We start from the raw sequence: 21,568 nt of genomic DNA on the forward strand, positions 1-21,568 counted from the left end.
AAACTTCTCATAATCTTTGTGGGTCCAAGATATGGCTAGAATCATTACATAACGTTTCTATTTGGCAACTGTTCAGTAATACGGTCAGAAGTAACAATAAAAGTATTTAATGTTACTGAAAACCTAATACATAAATAGAATTGTTCCTTAAAGTAAAACTACACAAAAATAACCTTTTAAGATAGCACACTGGGACACATTTTCAGATATTGCAAATGGATAATTAACATGCTCATATTTTACCATAAATAAAGAGGAAGAGCAGACTTGACCTGGGAACGTCGTACTGCATATTTGTCCAAAATAGGTATGATGAACACATGACTGACGGTCTAACTGAAACTCCATACAAAGTGATTTAATAAAATGTTCATACCTCGAAGGAGATAGAATTCATTTGGAAAAAAACAAAAACTTATATGTTTACACCTAAAAGGACAAGATCTTTTGTCAGAAATTAATAATTGAGAGCAAAGCTAAATCAGCCACACTCAGGTAGCACTAAGCACCTACACCAGTACTTCTTATTTTAAAGCACTGAGCAAACATTAATTCTTAGAATACCTCCACTTTTATACACACTATCTTCATTGTACCTGTAACAAAGCACAAGAATAGCTATTTCAAGCCCTGAGCACAGTTTTCTAGTGCTGTACAAAAGCAAGCAAGAGCTCTCAAAATAAGCTATAACTAAGACTAAGCCTAATCTACAGAGCTGTGTTCTTCCCTGGATCACGTAATCATTCAATCCACCTATTCAGTTTTCCTTGCTGTTGCACAGGAAACTAAAAACTAAGCTCTAGGAGTATAAAGTATCTTCTGACCAAAGTCTGACAAATAACACTCTTAGAAAGATACATTCACCTACAGTCTCTGCTTTGAGAGGAAAACACTTCCCAACACTCACTGCATGCTCAGATGATGATCCTGCCTAATAACTCACTGGTCAAATCAGCTCAGGGATAATTACTCCATTTGTCCTTCTCATCAAGGGTAACTAGACTTTATCCAGTTTAACTTTCTAGAGGTAACAGCATCACAGAAACAGTGGCAAGTCCTAAAGAGATATCAGAAAAATAATACCAGTGAACTTGAAAGTTCTTCTAAACGAAATATGACAACAATAGCACATGAATTATTTTTAAAATTAAATCAGAATAATATAGTATTAACCAAAGAAGTGGGTTATCTTTCCTATTATTCACAGAATTTTGCTGCACAAGTGCCTGGGAAGGATTAATTTCATAAACTCTGTGCATTTCCTAAGTTAGTCAACACCTTGAACAGTGATAATTACCCTAAGCACTACCTTTGCGGACATGAGAACTGCTAGAATACCAAATGACAGCAACTAAAAAACCCTAATAACTTTCAACATTTTTAACAGCACATGAATTATCAAAGAAAATGGACTGTTTAAGACTGCGATTTAAAACGAAGCCTAATGATCTTCATGAGCTTTCAGCTCAAACAGCCACTCATATTAATCATGTAAACGCAAGTTGACTGTGACTGTAATTAATCAATCACCTTCCCTTGTCCACCCGCAATTTCTCTCGCTGAAGATCTCAAGGCTTTGGCAGATTGTCCAACAAGAACAAACAGAGGAGAGCAATACACTTGTATAAACGAAGTCTAATCCTATTACGTGCTACTGACTGATTTTTTTAACTCAATTCATCCTTATGAACATCCATTTAAAAAACTGATTTTTTGATATAATATACTGAAATACTGTACAACAAACTAACGTAAACATCATATATCAATGGAGTACTTCATAAAACTGCTGTGTTGCTATCCATATAACTACATATAGAAAAAAATCAAGTAGCAAATAGGATTAGAGATGTTCTTTCAGCTTTTCATGGAGATTCTTCTCCTTACTGACAAATGCTTAACCTACCTTTTTATCTGTAGTAACTGTTTGCTTTGCACAACTGCTTACAAGGCAATTCTACTTATAACATAAAGCAAGAGGAAGATCAGTGTCAATGTACCGTGAAAGTGCAGTAACCCATTTCAGAAGATATGGAACCACTTTTTCACCCATGTCACAAACAGAAGGAGACTTGGTGACCTCTCATCAGTCTAAAGGCTCAGTTGACTATATTTTATATCTACCACCACAAAGGCAATGGCTGGAAAGTTCTGCACAAGAGAAGCCCAGAACAAGTACAAAACCTTGTAACTACAAGGTCCCCTTCCTGGCAGTTGCTCTAAATGGAAAACAATGAGACAAAAAACCAAAATCTCACATTATTATAGATACGGTTCAATTCTGCAGTAGTAATTTAGAAAATCTCACGTGGAAGACACTAATTTCCCCCTTCCTCAATAAAATGGAAGTTCAAAGACAAGGAGAAATACCAAACAAAAAAGGAAGAAACTGCACAAACACAAAAGAGGAAATGAGACTACAGACAAATACAGTGCAAACAGCAAACCAGGCTGTGATTATCTATGAAACAGGAATCATCACTGACACCTGGGCATCTAAGGAGCTACCAGAAAGCAAAACTATTTCCAGATTTCAGGGAGTTTCAGGTACCATGAAAAAGAAAAAAGATGGGTAGGAATGCCACAACACAGTTTTGCAAGACCTGCGTGTAAAGTTTGGCATGAGCATGGTCACCCCAGCTGTGCGTTAACTCATACACAAGACGCAGTTCTCAGCTGTCACAATATAGCAAACCACATTTCCTAATGACAACAAGGACAGAAGCCATACTAGGCAAAGACCCAAGCTAAGAAGCCCAATCTCAAACGTTTGGCAAACAAAACACTTGCAAGCCAATCCTTCATGGCCTTTGATTAGCAGCTCTTAACGTTTAAGTCTAAACTTTGGAGAACAGCACCCTACTGCTCCATGTTCTCTGCGTCCAGCTTCATGTACATGTTCTGCCAGTTTTTAACGTCATTTGCACAGGGTGGGGGCGAGGAGAGGAAGCTGAGCTCAATCCTGTCGTTGGGCCAAATCCACTGTGCCATGCGGTGCAGCATCAGCTTGGTTTCAGAAGGAACTTTATTTGGGGGACTTTTCCCTAGGAAGAATAACGAGCTGTACTTTCTTACTTCCATCAGTCAGGAAATGTCTCTGTATCTCCCCTCACTTATCTTTTTTCTCCATTAACATCAGGCTTTTTGAGTTTTTCCTCATGTTTTCTGGATCTCTTTCTACTACATCCTTTCTAGGCTGAGAGAGAGAACAGAACAGCACATAGTTCCACAACTACACTGAGGCTCCCTGGATTTACATCTCTTAGAGATAATTTAAAAAACAAACAAACAAACAAACACACACCAACAAACCAACCAGGAGTCATGTAAGTCCATGCTTGTTCTAGCACAGTTTAAAAGACAATTTACGTATCACAATTTCTAGTCCAGAAAAGAACTTGGGTTTCCTGGATCTAACTCCGCTTTGCAAAATAAATGTTAGCAAAGAACGAAATCAAAGTATTCTGGGAAATACAGACAAAAGATTAAAAAAATAATAATAAATTAAAAGATCAGTAAACGCTAGAGATAAGGATGTTAGCAACAGTCCAGCTCACAGTTTATGTGCACTTCTTTGTCAAAGGATTTTTAATCCATTTATCTAACAGATGGCACTCACATCATAAGCAAACGTAAACACTGAATACCTGGAAAGTGCACAGTCTCCTCCACTCATTACTACACTCTAAGCAGACCCCGAGTTGAGGATCTGGCTCAGCTGGAAGTGCAGGCTGGAGAGAGAGAAACAGAGTCATCTCTCTTGGTCTGCATCACTGTATTTATACAGCAAGGGACAAGCACTGACAACTTCAATTCTGGCTTTTCTTAGCTTACAAGTAATTAGCTTGGAACCCTTACTGATGCTCTTTTACTAAAAGGTTTCTCATGAGAAGATAAATATGTGCAAGGAGTAATAAAGACAACCTCTTCCAGCTCTCCCTACAATGACGGAACTGAAAAAATCATTTACCCAGCAGTACTGGAACTGCCTGGCCCAGCAAAATATAACCAGTATGTATTTATCTGAAGGAACATCAGGAAAATATGACACAGTACTGAAAGAAGAAAACAAAACAAAACAAACAAACAACCAAACACACACAAAACTTTTCCCTAAAACTACTAAGCACATTTCCTAAGGCTTTGCTCCCAGATGATGCTATTACCTTTCTTCCTGCTGTTTCCCATTGCTTCTGCTCTTGGTTTCCACAAGGCAGAATGAAAGTAACCAAATAGAAGCAGGAGCAGCTTGAATTTAGCTCCTTCAGAAGAAACAGAATAGGAGATAAGGAAATAGCAAGAAATAAGAAACCTGGAAATCCTCAAAAAATTTCATAGAAGACCAGGGAAAGGAAACATTAAATGGAGGAAAAACAAAAAACAAGAATTGTGCATTGCCTTAAGGAAAAGAAACCTCGAGGGAGACCTGGAGTCAACAAAGGAAGACACAGGTCCTAACGGATCCCTCCAAATAAAAGGGAGTGCTCCATTTGGGGGAATTACAGGGCTTACCAGACTCCCCATGCCGTCTGTTAAATAACCATATGTGTTAGTTACTAGTTTGGCATTTTCTAATAACAAACTGCTTGGTTTATCAATGCAGCTGATAGTATTAAAGAACAGAAAACCTTATATAAACACTGCACACTGCGGTAAAACATGGGATACTGCACTACTCCTGACCTAGTATATCTGGCAAAGGACGACTCTGACAAAACACTAAATCGTTAAAAACTGTCAGGAAAAAAAGAATATTGAAAGAGTCATTAAGAGCTTTTTCCCTTTTTTCTAATGCTCACATAAGACTCAGCATAAAGCAGCTGGAATCCTGGTGACTACATGACCCTGGACTATTCTGAAAACAGTCATCAGAAGAATTTTAAAATGTTGGCAACTGCAGCATTATCAGTCAGAATGCAGATAATGGTTTTCTGATTGCACAAATCAATTTTCATCACCAGTAGCAATTACGACTGCTGAGAGTAGCTACAGCAGACTACGTACAACACTGCAAGCAACACATTCCAAGAATATAAACAGGAGAGACGCTGAGAAAACAGAGCTGCTTAATTTAAAGCTAACTATGATTCCTTATTGCATGAGGGTGTCGGCATCATCAAAACACATTTGAAAGCCAATTAACTCATTCTTCAAAACCTCATACCTGAGATATGCAACAAAGGAGAATCCCCACATTGAAGTCTATAATCTAAGTTTCAAACACATAAGGAAAGCTCGGAAGTGGCTCAGAGCAATACCAGAACAAATCAAGATGCAAAATAAACTAGTTTGAACAGGAACAGTCTGATCCAGATTACTTGTGAAATGCAACCACAGAGAGAATTGAGGTATGTGAAGACACACGCTTTTCACAACAGAGGAAAACCTACCAATCGAGAAAGAACTTCCCCTGCCTAAATAAAAGCTTTGTGTGAGAGCTGCTGCAAGCTTCACATCATTACTTATGGATTGCTTGGAGTTTCCCACATCTTCAGAACTGAGGATGGAGGCAGAAAAGAGGGTTAAAATCATCAAAAGCTCAGTTCCATGCAATTCTACTGTACTATATTGGTTAAGGCATCAAAGGACTGTGGTGAAGCAAAGAGAAAAATAATGCACATTAATAAACAACTTGGTTTGCTGCTCAAAACATATACGGAACACAGGAAATGAGCTTGGTACAACTGATTCAAAAATTGTGCTTTAGAGGGAGAGAAATTTCAAATATTGGTTACTAGACACTATTAATTAGTAGCATAAAGCAGATTAACAAATGAAATATCATTATACTTAATACAGTGAGTCTGTTTACTAAGGCTAAAATGTCTAAAGGATAGTTACAACAATGGAGAGTGTGATTGAGTGCACTCTCAGCAAGATAGCTGATGACACCAAGCTGTGTGCTGTGGTTGACAGGCTGGAGAGTAGGGATGCCATCCAGAAGGACCTTGACAGGCTGGAGAGATGGGCCTGTGCAAACCTCATGAAGTTCAACAAGGCCAAGTGCAAGGTCCTGCACATGGGTCGGGGCAATCCCAAGCACAAGTATAGGCTGGACGGAGAATGGATTGAGAGCAGCCCTGAGGAAAAGGACTTGGGAGTGCTGGTGGATGAGAAGCTCAACATGAGCCGGCAATGTGCGCTGGCAGCCCAGAAAGCCAACCGCATCCTGGGCTGCATCAAGAGGAGCGTGGCCAGCAGGTCAAGGGAGGTGATTCTCCCCCTCTACTCTGCCCTCGTGAGACCTCACTTGGAGTATTGCGTCCAGTTCTGGAGCCCCCAACATAAGAAGGACATGGACCAGTTGGAGAGGGTCCAGAGGAGGGCCACAAAGATGATAAGAGGGCTGGAGCACCTTTCCTATGAGGACAGGCTGAAAGAGTTGGGGCTCTTCAGCCTGGAGAAGAGGAGGCTCTGGGGTGACCTTATAGCGGTCTTCCAGTACCTCAAGGGGGCCTACAAGAAAGATGGGGAGAGGCTGTTCAGGAGGGCCAGTTGTGATAGGACAAGGGGTAATGGTTTTAAAATAGAGGGAGGTAGATTCAGGTTGGATATTAGGAAAAAATTTTTTACCATGAGAGTTGTAGAACACTGGAACAGGTTGCCCAGAGAGGTGGTGGATGCTCCATCCCTGGAGACGTTCAAGGCCCGGTTGGATGAGGCCCTGAGCAACCTGATCTAGTTGGAGATATCCCTGTTCCTTGCAGGGGGGTTGGACTAGATGACCTTTGAAGGTCCCTTCCAGCCCTAACGATTCTATGATTCTATGATTCTATGATTCTATGATTCTGCCCCTCTACTCTTGTGAGACCCCACCTGCAAAACCACATTCAACTCTGGGGTCCCCAACACAAGAAAGACATGGAGCTGCTGGAGTGATTCCAGAGGAGGGCCACGAAGATGATCCAAGGGCTGGAGCACCTCTCCTATGAAGACAGGCTGAGAGAGTTGGGGATATTCAGCCTGGAGAAGAGAAGGCTTTGGGGAGACCTTCTAACAGTCTTCCAGTACTCAAAGGGGGCCTACAAGAAAGTTGGAGAGGGCGTGTAGTGATAGGACATGGGGTAATGGATTTAAACTGAAAGAGGGGAGATTTCCATTAGATCTAAGGAAGAAAGTCTTCCCTCTGAGGGTGGTGAAGCACTGGAACAGGTTGCCCAGAGAAGTTGTGGATGCCTCATCCCTGGAAGTGTTCAAGGCCAGGCTGGATGAGGCTTTGAGCAACGTGGTCTAGTGGAAGGTGTCCCTGCCCGTGGCACGGGGGTTGGAACTAGATGATCTGATCTTTAAGGTCCCTTCCAACCCATACCGTTCTATGATTCTGTGGTAACACTGTAGAACAGGGTTGTTTTTTTCCCCTTTTTCTCCCCCTGCTCCACTCTTCATACTGGTGGACATGCTGGTCCAGCACTGTCCATTGCCTCTTCCTCCTTGGCCAGAGTCAGACGGGGCAAAGTGACCATATGTGTTCTTCTCAGAATGGGACTGTTGAGGAGTGCATCAAATCAGTGAAGAAACTGAACAAGGAATTTTGGAAGCCAAGATGAAAAGATGCTGCCAATTTACATATAAATTCCAAACCAGATTGAAGTGGCTAATTTTGTTTAAATTGTACACTTGCCACCTTTAAAAGTGAGTATATTCAAAAATGAAATGCTTACATATTGATGGACAGTGATCACAAAGTTCCAGTGGTCTCTTCTTCACCTATTTAAGTTTACAGAACATGGTGCTATACAGTTAGCAAGAAAACATTCAATCAGTGCTGAAATGGAAATCTGAAGCTCAGGTGGAAAGGTCTTTGCTCTTGAACATATGTCTTTGCACTTTGCAATGCACAAAGAGTTATCGCCTTGTTTCTTGCATACCTACTGTTTTTCTAGATACAGGTATTGAGCTGAAATACGTTGCCTGAATTGATGAAGTGTGTATTCCAATGGAAAAATGCATATAAACTTAGCTGCTGGCGTTTAATGATTAGCCTCGGAAAAGCATCTTGTGCAAGGCTAACAGAGATCTCGTATTGCTTTCCATGTGCTCCACCACACTGTCATACGCAGGGAGGAATCTGATGGTGGAATCCTGCTCCTAATATCCATAGAAACAGGCAAAGAGGAAAAATAAATTGGAATAATATTTATCTCCGTTGTTCAAAGGAGAGACAGAGCTCAAGCAGCGACCCAGTAGCCACTCAGTTATTTGCTGATCCCCATTCAAGAGCCTGGGAGGAGCAGTGCCAAAGCACTCCTTAATCCCACGCTACCAAGAGTTATTCGTAACTATATGATTCAAATAAACTGTAACAAAACCCAGGTAGTTCAAGAGGAAGAGAGAAATGCATATATATTGCTACATACTTATTTCAATTCACAATCTTGCAATTTTGATAGCCTAAGCATTCAATAAAAAAATTCCTGAGTTTTCTTCCCCCCAATGCCAAAATATTGTAGATTCTGAAATAAACAAAAATGTTTAGTCTTTAACATGTCAAAAGCTGTGACGCTCAGCAGTAGAAGTCTAAGATGGCTTCAAAGATCTTGTTCCAATGCTATCAAACTTACATGAACATTCTAGAAACAAAAAGTTCCCTAAAGAATAGTGAATTAAACAGTGTAATCTTTCTGGAGTTTAACTTAGGTACTGGAGAAATTTCTTCAGTATCGCCTCAGAAATTTAAGAAAATCATTTGCAATCAAAGAAGACAATAACCATCGTGCTCCCTAACATACCAGAAATCCTGTTCCTCTGCTCTTACAAATCCTTATTACATGGAGCATCAAAACCTCTCCTAGAACTGCACCCCCCAAAAAAATCAGAAAAACAACAAAAGGTTAAAGAAAAAAGAAGTTTCCTCTCTTTACCATAAATCTGAAAGCACACAAAACAAAGCGCAGGGCATAGGTATGTCAGACACTGTAATGAAGATGGATTTGTGTTGATCCACTGTGCATCCACCTCATCCCAGCAGACCTTCAGGGGATAAGAGGGCATACGGAAGGTCCATGCGCTCCCTAATCTATGCTTCTGCCACGACTGTGAAGAAATCACCTCGGCAATTGGTAAAGCATCAGCTTGCTGTGTGTAGAGCAGCAGACTGACATCACATACCACATATGATTAAAAATAACAGTTGTGAATATTATACTCACAAAATTGAACTGCTATGGCCAATTATTTTAAACGGTCAATCTGATAAATATATTTAAAATCCTCAGTGCACTGGTGGTTGCAATGAAAAGGTTCACAGAAGCGTGCATAATTGGCAAATCAATCCATCAGAATCCTTCCTTGTTACTTGTTCAGGGCTATGACACAGGAATATTAGTTTAATCATATATATTCTTAATTGCAGAAAAGGCAGGACTTACTACAGCTTCAGTTAAAGCAATTCAAGTGTTACATTAACTGCAATCATCAACATGTTATGTTCAAAAAGCCAAATACAGGTAACATTTCCATACAGGCATGTAATACCTGTTTTCAAATATTAACTAAAGTATTGTAGAATACATTGATTTTTAAAATATTTCAGCATACAAGTAGTTCAGAATCAGCAATTTCTTTATTTTCCATTTAACGACTTGAACTTGAAATCATGATTTGGCCTTAAGAAATCTGTTTGAAATTACTAAATTAGTAGGTTAAAATGTTGATATTCCAAATTACTCTGTTTATCCACAGAGCTTCCAAACAATACAAACACAAAATTGTAATGAATAAATAAATAAAACTACTTACAGTTTAAAGCTTTAGCTTTTACAGCTAAAAAAACAGAGCTACTTGTAAACTAAGGTTAATTAAATCGTTTTAAGTAAGAAGTTCGACTTAATAAAAGGGACCTAACTCATGTGGCAACTTCAGTAGTAAGTTGCCCGCACAACAGATATTGAAAGATCTGGAGCAGAGCAGAAGTATCATTGCTTCATTTTTTGCTGTTCTTTGTGGTTCGCAGAATCAAGAATAATTATTGAAGAATAACAACTTTAAGCCTTTGCAACTATCAAACAATAGAGACAAGATGTACCCTGTCCTGAGGCTGTATCAGGACAACATAACCCTCTCCTGAGGTCTATGAACAAAATAAACTCCAGAATCTCTACATCCTCCAGACCACCAGAAGGATCTAGCCCTGAAACCCTGCTCCAGCTCCAGAAATCACAGGGAGCTAAAGCAATGGCTCCTCAACACCATCCATGAGAGGGTCATGAGAGGTGATCCAGAACCAAAGCACCTTCACCATTACCCATCAGTATGCAGGGGGGCATCTCATGAGACTTTCCCAAGAACACTCAGTGATAAACTGATCAAAGGTATTTGGGAACCTGTACTCACAGGAGGCACAGACCAAATTCCTCCTTCACTCCTGTAAACCCTTTCCACACTGAAATTACTGTTCACATCCACACTGAATCTAGAGCTTCCAGCCGACACAGCAGGTCGCGAGCTAGATCTCAAGAAAGTTCAAGGCAGAAGCTGAGCTGTCAGGTAACAGAAGTCAGTTCCAGTAACCACAGGAACGATACACAGTGGATGCAGAATTTTAATCACATTTTAAAGATTATATTTTTCCCAGTGGATTATTAGCAATAGCTACCCAAGAGATATGACTTTGTCCCTTTCTTGTTTGAATTTTGCCACACGGTGCAAAGATTTCTTGAGCTACATTCAACGTGCGTATCTCAAATCCCATGGAGAGTACTGAAGACTAAAAGGAAATGGTGTTTTTAAGTATTTTTCTGTTTAAAATCTCAACAGATCATGGCATAAGGTACAGAAAACAGGATGCTATACTGAGGATTATACCCTGCAGTGACACGATACAGGCAGATATCAATGCCTGAATCTGTCATATCTTTAAGTATGTGCCTCCTGCTCACCCAGGTGTATTTTTGTAGATGTGCTCACATAAATCCTTTCATAACAGAGTACAAAGACTCCTAACTTCACTGTAACTCCGTGAAAGTCTTTAAATTATAAAGTATATCAAGTACATATTTTGTAAAATACGTAAAAATCTCATATACAAGTATTAATTCCCCTGGGAATAGCGAAGTATGTTGGGGAGAAAGCAGAGCAGAAAGAGAGGACCTGAGAAAAGTTAAAGCATACTTATTATACTGCTGCTGATCTTTTAATGGTCTACAATTATTCAGCAAGAAGTCATTCCTATGAAAAAGTGCCCCTGGAGTGCTTTGATCTCTCTCAAAAGAGGTCAGTTTTCTGACCTGATAACAATTCCCATGCTCAACTTTATTCCAATGATTTGTTCTCTTCATTCTTTCCCAAAACAGAAAAATCCTCTCACTAAGGAGCATGCGTTCACACTGGATTTCCCCAGGTTTTCAGCAGGCTACATTTTTCTTATGCACCTTGGGTAAACAGCCTCTGACCTGCTAGTCAGCCCTTTTTCAGGTCTTTCTGTTTTGCTTTGGACAGCAGCATGGTGTAACTGCTCTAGAACTGCCAATGGCTGAATTGATGCACCAAACTGTCTTGATTGAGCAAGTTTTACCTCCTGGCACTGCTTACAGATGCTGCCTGAACTACTTCTAGCAGATGCTGATGCTTTCTTTTAGAGGCTAGTTGTTATTTCTTGCACGGTTGGGAGTCGATAGCTGAGGATCAGAGAGCCAAGGCAGGAAACAGCACCATCTCCTGACTTCTGCTCTGCTCCCCCACCTTGACCCACAGATCTGTTCAACTGCTCCTGGAAAATGCCCTTCCTACAAAAACAATTTTCTTTAGAAGAAACCAAAACCTTCCTCACTTCATAATTCTTAACACATCACTACTGCTCTAATGCATCAGGATAGCAAAACACTAAACTCACTAAAGGAGAAATATAGTCCTGTCCAGCTTCATTGTAGCTAACAGCAGCTTACAGAGCAAGGACCTTTAAATGCTGGTTGAAACCTAAAATAAATGTCCTTTATGCCCTCGTGAGACCTCACCTGGAGTATTGCGTCCAGTTCTGGAGCCCCCAACATAAGAAGGACATGGACCAGTTGGAGAGGGTCCAGAGGAGGGCCACAAAGATGATAAGAGGGCTGGAGCACCTTTCCTATGAAGACAGGCTGAAAGAGTTGGGGCTGTTCAGCCTAGAGAAGAGGAGGCTCCGGGGTGACCTTATAGCGGTCTTCCAGTACCTCAAGGGGGCCTACAAGAAAGATGGGGAGAGGCTGTTCAGGAGGGCCTGTTGTGATAGGATAAGGGGTAATGGTTTTAAAATAGAGGGAGGTAGATTCAGATTGGATATTAGGAAAAAATTTTTTACCATGAGAGTTGTAGAACACTGGAACAGGTTGCCCAGAGGTGTGGTGGATGCTCCATCCCTGGAGACGTTCAAGGCCAGGTTGGACGAGGCCCTGAGCAACCTGATCTAGTTGGAGATATCCCTGTTCCTTGCAGGGGGGTTGGACTAGATGACCTTTGAAGGTCCCTTCCAGCCCTAACCATTCTATGATTCTATGAAAGCAGTATGTGATACATCACTAGAAGTAAAAAAGCAAAGTCACAAGTGGAGCACTGCATGGATCAGGGATGGCCTGCTTGAGACCAGAGCTGGCTTCACTAAATAACACCCAGCTACTGCCTCGGAGCAGCTGTCCATGTTGCTGTTGCTTCTGCACAATGCTTTACTTCTTGGTCAAAAGACAACATGGTTGCCTAATTGTCTCTAGACCATCTTCAAGCACACAGTATCAAAATTTGTTTGAGGTACCTAGTGAGGACAAAATATTTACTTTTTTCATCTTGAAACACTGCATTTGTAAATATCTAATCAAATTCTCCTAAACTGAGAGACAATTAAATACCTGATGATCAAACAAAACCCCAAAAAACTAAGCTTCAAGTTTTTCTTCAATAGGAATCTAAGAGAAAACTTCTTTTATCTGTTTTCACAGCCTTTTGCACTCAAATTTAATTAATGGTCCTAAATTCCAAGAAATACTTTCTCCAAAGCATCTTTTAAGAGCCCTCACTTCTTATCCAGTTTATTTATTGCATGGGGATTTATCCAAGGTGGAGTCAATAACACTGCAGCTACCTAGTCATCTAATCCCCTGCTCAAGCATATTCAGCAGAGCGCGCCAGAATTTGGTTGTTCAATTCCAGTTGCAGGGAGCCTGCCCCGTCCCAGCACAGAAAGGGCTGAGAAAAACCTTCCCTGCAATTGCTCCTGTGACACCAGAAAAAAAAAGCAGGAGGCCCATCTCTCCTGTGATCTTTCCTTTTTATCGGCATACAGACAAAAAACTGCGCTCATGCAAGGCATCAAAGCTGTAAAGTGAAGTGTGTGTGTGGGGGACACACTCAAAATGGAGATGCTCCCCAAAACAATATAGGGGTGTAAAACTGAAGGAAAGTTGTTAGTAAAAAGGGTAGGCCATGAGTTAAAAAATTATAGGTAGAGACAATGAAAAATGTCAAGAAGTCAAGATTTCTGGCACAGGAAAGGGATGAACACGTACAGGACACAGAAATCCTAGAACTAAGTGTATCACAATCCAAGAATCTAAGATTAAATTAAGCCTAAGATTAAATCCCACAAGTTTATGGTTTACAAGGGTGAAAATAAATAAACTGTTAACTATAAAGTTTTAGTTCCAAATAAATTCTCTTTTCATTTTGGAAAAACCAGCATACATTAAGAACAACACGCCAGGCTCTGTCCAGTCAGCAACAGGGCACGACCAACGAGGACAACAAGAACTATACCAAAGCAGAGATGCAAAAGTCGTATTTGATGAATTATTATTTAATGTTTAGAATGGGAAAGTAAATTACCATTTGGGTCATGCCAGACATGGTGGGCTGCATACTAGTGAAAGATACTAAGTAATATCTCTGTTACTCAAGGAGTTTATAATGTGAGAGACTTGCAGTTAATAAAACAAACAAGGGGAATAAAGTAGGTAGACATGGAACAACAAATTATGACCACAGGTGCTTTAAAGTGACTGGCTGCTCATAATTGTTGATCTATCCTTTTCTCCACCTGCTAAACTGCACTAATATAACTGAAAATACCTTTTCTGCTTTTTTGGTTCTCCTTATTGCTTTCTCTTTTAAGAAAACGCTATTAATTGCCAAAGGATTTGTATATGGCAGAGTAAGCAGGTCACAAGCCATATTCTGAAAGTGTTAATGAAAATGCAAACATTTTTGAACTCCTGACTTAGGCAGCATATATTTTCTAATCTAGTTTCTGTTTCAATAGTTTCTATGGTTTACTGTTTCTTTCTTTTTTTTTTTTCTTCCCTGGGTGTCTCCTAGGAGCTGCTTGAGTCATATCCCACATGGACTATGGAGAAGTTCAGCTGCTGTGGCTTCATCTCTAAGATTCTGTGAAGCAGGGAGTGTTCTTAATTAATTCCTCAGACACTCAGCAGACGGAAACTGCCACCTTTATCTACTGTCTACTGCTCCCTTCCACTTCCAGGCGTGAACGGCCCAGCTCCAAGCTGGCAGCCTTTCCCAGTGGAAGCATTTTCCCTTCAAATGAGTCCTACTGAAAATGACAGGACTCGGCTGCACACAGTTCTGGCAAAAATAGCCTCTAAACAAGAGAAAAGGCCCAACAGTTTTCATCAAGGAGACATGTCAGCTCCTGAGGCTTGCACCTTCCTGCAGAGAGCGAGCTAAGCGCTTCAGGAATAAAATTAAGTCAAAGTAATAGCAGGTTCGCACAGTTGGTACTCTCACACTAAGCATATGCCAATCTCACACTAGTCTGGGACTAGTAAATCGGCTTTCCAAGTGCAAGTGTTGCACAGGAGAGGGGCAGAAGTGCATCAAATCGTGGCTTTATCTTATGGAGTTTTGGGGCTGAGGCTCCACATTTAACCCACACTGTGCCCAAAAATACACGCCCCCCACATGGACAGATCATTCCTCAATAGAGATCAATTTCATTCATTTTCCAGGAAGACAGAGACATTCATATGCTAGGCAAAGAATAGGACAGAAGTACATCAGCAAGCAGATCCTTTTGAAAGGAATGGGTTTATTTCTCCAGCTGTTGAAAAAGATGACATTGGGGTTTTTTTTTATTCCTTAAAAAGAGGCAAAATTAACAAGCAGCATTTACAAATGCAATACAGCCTGATTTGATCAATGTTTTCTCCTTAGGTTAAGATGTTTGTTAATCATTCATTCCATAATTTTCCTAAAATGCTTGCTCAATATATTAAAAAGCAGGCATCTCTATACATTCAATTACATGCAGAAAATTTCTATTGCTTGATTGGGGAGTCACGATGCCAACAGCTCTCATAGCTTGCCATCTCTGAAGACAGAATCATACTTAATACTTAGTATAACTAGGCTTTTCATCTTAAACTGTAATTACTTTCCACTTCAGAACTACAGAATGAAGCATCTTCCTACACTTAATCCTCCCAGCACACGGCCGGCTTGCAAAAATCGGACAAAGAACAGTATCGATTTTCTCAAGGGAGTAAGTTATTTGTTAACTGCCAAGAACAAACCGTAACTATTCATGTGTAGCATAAGGGGATTCAGCGTGAGAAACGACACACGTTACTCTGTCCATATTCTGGAAAAATCATTGTGGCTGAATGAAATCTCAGTTTATCACAAACCAAGCAATACAACAAACAGCCTCTAGGAAATTAGTAATGTATAAAGAAAAGGACAGCATATGTTTTATTTGTGGGTCTAACAAGGGGACGGTATAAACTTCAATGTAAATACTTGCTGTTTAAAGAAAAGGTTCAGCAGAAACAGGTTTAAATGAGATTTGACCAAAAAAAAAAAAATCTTACTGCCTGCAAGTTATAAACAAGACCAAGTATTCAGGAAAAAAAAAAAAAAAGGCATAAGCACTGCAGCTGAAATTGCAACTCACTTGATATACAGAATAAAGAGGCTGCAATTCCAAAAGGCTTCCATACATTTTATATATTTATATACACGCACATATTCATGCTTTCTCAGTATTCTTCCACAGCAAGTCACTATAACCACATGATGGCAAGGAAGTAAAAGGTAAGAAAACTAATCACAACATTGCATATTAAAGAAAGGAATGAAATAATTAAAAACCAGTTTCAAATCCACAATCAGCAGTTTGATCAAAACAACAAAAATCCATACCTGTGCATTCTTATTCCTGGCTTCTCTCCTTGCTGCTTTTTCTTTTAGCCTTTTCTCCTAAAACAAAAAAGATGCACAGTTTTAAACCAAACTCCTTTTTTTTCTCTTTTAATATTTTAAGATGAAAGCTGAGCCACCTAGATATTTTTCAATGCACACATGCTGTACTGGTGGTATTCACCCTACATGTTACTGATGAAAAATGATAACCAAAAAGCTCTGATTGAGATATTATTCATTCTTATTGCTCTTAAAGAAAATAAAACTACCAGAATGATTCAAACTCACGTTTTATCTTCACCGAGACTTGTTGACTAAAGGAACGATGCATTTTGACAAGTATTTTGACAAAGTTAGTATTTGTCTCTAAAACAAGGTAGTTAAAACGGCACCAAGAGATCCAACTTTTCTTATTTCTCAGTGGCTTAATAGGAAAATCCAATCTTTTTAACAAACTAAAGTGATAATTTTCCTAACTTCAGAATTGCTATAGCAACTGGGGAGTGAAAGCTAAAACATGTTGTCCCTCGCTTTCGTATCTCCATTATTAACAAACATTGTACAATAGCATTTGCTTAGTAATTGTATCAGTTCAGAAACCACAATATTAAATTCCGTCCACCAAAAAGATTCTGCTACAGGAAAATGAGCAAAACGCAATGAAAAAATTCATTCAAAGCTGTCTGCCAGATTTCTGAGCATATGAAAGTGGCCAAGATATTTTATTCAATTGACATATATATTGCTGCTTTTTTTTGGTTGTTGCTCTTATGGGGATCAGTTTATTTTTAAACCAATTGAAGGATTATCTCTAGTTTAGACTCTGCCAGGTCCTTGCAATTGAACATCCTTTAAATTATCTGCTTCATGAGATAAGGACAGAAATTCAGGTGAGAGCACATATCCCTTAGAAAAGCAAATCACTCCCTCTTTTTCTTTTGTCTTAGTGATGTTGACAACATTGGTGTTGAAACTTTTTTATGCTAGCATAGAAGTATTTGTGGAATACAGCTCTCAGATTCTTCAAGCAATACAGGCCATTCCTAGCATCAGCACATTTAGAACCAAGTCCACATAAAAGATGACATTAACATCAGTCCAGGGACAACATCTCAGCACAGAGAAGGCTGAAGACCAGTCACATTTTAGCTCACTTGTGGGAGTAACGAGAAAGCTACAGCTCCCGTAGTCCTGGAGCCATACCATCACGATGATGCTACCAAAGCATATTGGTAGGTACCACACACAGTTGCTTGGAAAACCAGTGTGTTTGAGTGTAGACCTGGGAAAAGGAGAACATGCCTGCCAAGATTTTCAAAATTGGTGTCTAAATTCAGTTTCTTTTGAGTCATTTGTCTGGTATATGCCATTTTCTATCCTCCCAATTGTGCAAACTACAGAAGTGTTAGCTTACTTTCAAACTCTCTTTCTAAGTAAGGCAACCTCTTCTCTCCAAATCAAAACTAAACAGATGGAGTTCATCCCTTCCACAAAAGATAGGGACAAAACTGCATGAGGTTTGTGTCTCTCTGCTTTCCACAGTTCTTCAATGCTGTGTGCAAAGCTGTTTGGTACAAACATCTCAATATACTCAGAGCTACATGTCAGGGCGTTCAACGCATGCTACGAAATAGAACAAAAACCTCCCTACTGCAGACAGGTATAACACAGCTATCTTCTTATTTCAAGTTTGTTAAAGTAAGAAAAAGCAATAAAAAATAATAATAACATTTAAGGTCACAAGGACATCATATAGGGGAAAAGAAGCCACAAGTACTGTCTGGTACGGACACTGGCAGTCTGTTCTCCAACAAGCTAGACTCAAGCGTCGTGACCTCAAGGTCATAACATGGTCAAGGTCATAACATGTTATGATTCTTTCTTTTCCAAGTCAAATTTGTATTAATTTCTAATCATTTTTACTTATGTTTTTCTACTGATTTTACTTAAGTTTTCCACTTTTGTCCACTCTGTTTTTAAAAATGTTTTAGTTGTGCATTCTTTGGTCATTGGAGTTCTCTCAATTTTCTGTGAAAACTGATCCTTTTCAAACTTCACTGCTGAAAAAGCCAAAGAAAACAGAAATAGAAAGTAACACATCAGATATTATAAAGCAGGCTAAAGCAGCTTTTAAAATGGGTAGTCCAGAAAATTTTAGATGGAAAAATTCTATGGTATATTAAAAGACAGTGTCTTAACTACAGTCTCAGGCTTAAGCCAATATAGCAGCAGTCAAAGTTCCTGCTCAAGGGATTTACAACAGAGACAGCTATGAAAGCAGGAGATTGACATAATGCCATAGACGAGGAGTATGCCAGACAGCATAATATACGTAAGTCTCTAAAGAACAGTAAAGACACAAAAATATTCTGAAGTTAACAGGTGCAGAGATTGAAATCAGGAGGACAAAAGAAAAAAAAAGACAGCAGCAATCAACGAGATGTCATCAAGACCATTTTTTTCTTTTTTTTTTTTTTTTTTGTTCGTTGGTTTGTTCGTTTTTGGGGGTTTTTTTTGAGATTGTCCTAGTTTCGGCTAGTATAGAGTTAATTTTCTTCCTAGTAGCTGGTATAGAGCTGTGCTTTGGATCTAAGATGAGAATAATGTTGGTAACACACTGTGTGTTAGTTGTTGCTGAGCAGTGCTTACATTAAGTCAAGGACTTAGGGAGGTGATTCTGCTCCTCTGCTCTCCTGAGACCCCACCTGGAATACTGCGTTCAGCTCTGCAGTCCCCAACACAAGAAGCTCTCCCAGCCTCCGCTCGCAGGACCACCATCTCAGTGACCTCAGCCGAACTCACTCGAGTTTGTCAACACCCTCCTGTACTGGGGGTAGCGGTGTGTAGGATGTAATGAATATTGAGTGGAGGAACTACTTCCCTCAAAGTGATTCGGTTCAAAGCACCAGATAAGAGCTAATCCAGTGTAACCCACCACCACACAGCACGCAATCTGGCTCTCAGCACCATCTTATGCCCCAATCTTGCTCTTAACTGGGCTATTTTTCTCGTTAATGCAGGAATAGCAATCAGGCTTCAATTCCAGAAAACAATCCTATTAAGGCACTCTTTAAATTTATATGCAGCTTCAAGCACATGTTAAAGCACATACAGCATGCTGAACAAATGCTTAAATACTTCTCCCCAGTCAGGACCTTATTTTCTGTTACCTAGAGGACAACTGTATATTCTACTGTGCCAAGGTAATACCCCCACATAATAAAGACACTCTTTTGTACGACTGCATAAAACACAGAAATTAACTACCTTGCCTTAGGTTACAAAGAAATGCTACAAGACAGCCAGAAAGACAGATCTCCAAAGACTCAGATGAGGATTTTAACTATGATGTCATTCATTCTCACATTGCTACTGCTGGGAAGAAATATGGGCCCACGCAGAACACACGTGTGCAACATACTGTAAGAGAGCTGTAAAAAGTAATGAAATGAGGCAAAGTTGAACCAGTCAAAGAGTTGGATACTGATGTATTTCATGTGAATAGATTCTGTTCATCTATGGATAAACCTGTAACTATCTGTAACTACTAAGCTGTCCAACATTAGTTTTTACACACAGGAAAAAATAACAGAGAAGTCTGGATTTTCTTGGAATACCTTAAGTGTAACACAGTAAGCTGTAACACAATAAGAGCACTAGATTTTATCACTGTTCTATCAAGCTATAAATCACTACTTGTAAAAACAGCACATAATTTAGAGATGAAAAATCCAATTTACTACAGCAGGAAAAGAAAAGATTATGTTTCGAGGTATGAATTCTTAATTTTATATATTACTGGTTGACACTCTTATAGTATAACTTCATAATCATGAGGCTATCAGATAAAGTCATACAACATCACGATCTGATTAAACACTCTTTATCTACAATGGTGAAGTCAAGCATCCATACTTTCTCTTGCATTTATACTGAATAGCTTTCCTTTGCACCCATATAGCACCTTCTTCACAGCTGTCCTTTCCAGGCTATCCACACTAAGGATGAGAAAGAAGTTTAACCAAAAATCAGTGCAATGATTTGTTGCAGCTTAACTTCTAAGAAAGCACTTCCAGCCCCTTTAGACCACACCCAAGCAATCTCACCTTAAAGGTAGTAGCCAGAACATTCATTTATCATCGTTGGTCAGCAACATAACGTACGCAGGCTTTGAACAGTGGCTAAATGCATATTATCTATACATCATTTAAGGAGCAGTTTGGATATATCAAGAACCACAAGTTCATGGGCTTATGAAACAGGAGAGGTGATGGGATCAATGTGCCTGACTAGCACAAGACAGGCTGCAGGACTGCAGTGATCATATTCTGGTTTAGAAGAACATTCTATCTAGATTTTAAAGCTTTTCACTGAAGGACAGTACCCCACAATCTTTCAAAACTAGCTACTGTTACTAGTTGCTGTTGCTACTAGTCTGAGCCTACTTATTTTTTATTTTCAGATCCTGTCTAAACTGTCTAACTGGTCTCTCAATCAGTTTGAAGGAACTTGCATTAACAATGTTCAGGTCTTTACGTAGACATATGCTGATCATGCTTCCTCTTAACTTTCTCTTTTGCAAGATGAAGAAAATCAACTCCAGACTTCTCTCAGCCCTTAGGTCTATTTTCCTAAATATCTCACTATCTCCCCAACCCTACCAGTCATTTCTGTTTGTATATTCAATAATTCTATCAGTCCTTTTGACCCTGCCAGAAAAATCCCACTGCAATAGTCCACGTTGACCTGACCAACCACCACATCATTCAAATCTTGATTTCAATGTTTATATCTCTAGAGGAAGAGCTCTCAGTCCTAAAATTCTATTCTAAATTTCTTCTTCCTAGAAACCTGTATTTCTGCCTATTTTAAAACACAGCTTGCTTTGTTTCAGTCCAACTGAGCAAGAAAGCTTTCCTCCATTTCACTAAAAAAATCTTGAAATAACACACTTCCCATGGAACAAATCCCATGCGCCCACTATAAACACCTACTCAATCAGAAACCATTGGTTTGGGATGTTCCGGTTACTGAGGTTTTGGTCCATTTAATTTGTGCCATGTTTATTTATTAATCAAAACACTTAGGTGAAATGCCTTGCAGAAATCTCAGTGTATTCCACAGATGTATTTACAAACGAGATTCTGCTCTGATAAAAATATGTATACACACACAGTTCACTACGCACCCACTTTCCACAAAACCACACTGGTTAGCATTATATTCCTTTCATTTAGTTCTTCATCAAGGCAGTCTTGTGCCAGTCATTCTACCACTCTGGTGTGGACTAGCAGCAGGCTGAGTTACCAGCTTATTTTCCTCAAGAGTATTCGCATGGTAGTTCTCAAACTCCTCCAGAGCTCTCCTGCTGTTTCGAGACCCTTTTAAAATCAACATTAATGGTATTAACAGCTCAAAGATCTTCTTGATCAGCTTTCTAATATTTGCT

The 21,568-nt window shown here is 39.5% G+C and overlaps 1 protein-coding gene across 1 annotated transcript in view; it reads right to left on the minus strand.

Moving 5' to 3' along the window:
• Positions 1-21,568, minus strand: part of DDX10 (DEAD-box helicase 10) — a 218,175-nt gene that overhangs the window by 58,618 nt on the left and 137,989 nt on the right. The window contains exon 16 of the mRNA XM_086621671.1: positions 16,120-16,176. Coding sequence (XP_086477797.1) covers positions 16,120-16,176 — 57 coding nt within the window. The remainder of the gene's footprint in view (positions 1-16,119; positions 16,177-21,568) is intronic.

Source organism: Tauraco erythrolophus, chromosome 1 (assembly GCF_009769465.1).
Source record: "Tauraco erythrolophus isolate bTauEry1 chromosome 1, bTauEry1.pri, whole genome shotgun sequence".
NCBI classification, from domain to species: Eukaryota; Metazoa; Chordata; class Aves; order Musophagiformes; family Musophagidae; genus Tauraco; species Tauraco erythrolophus.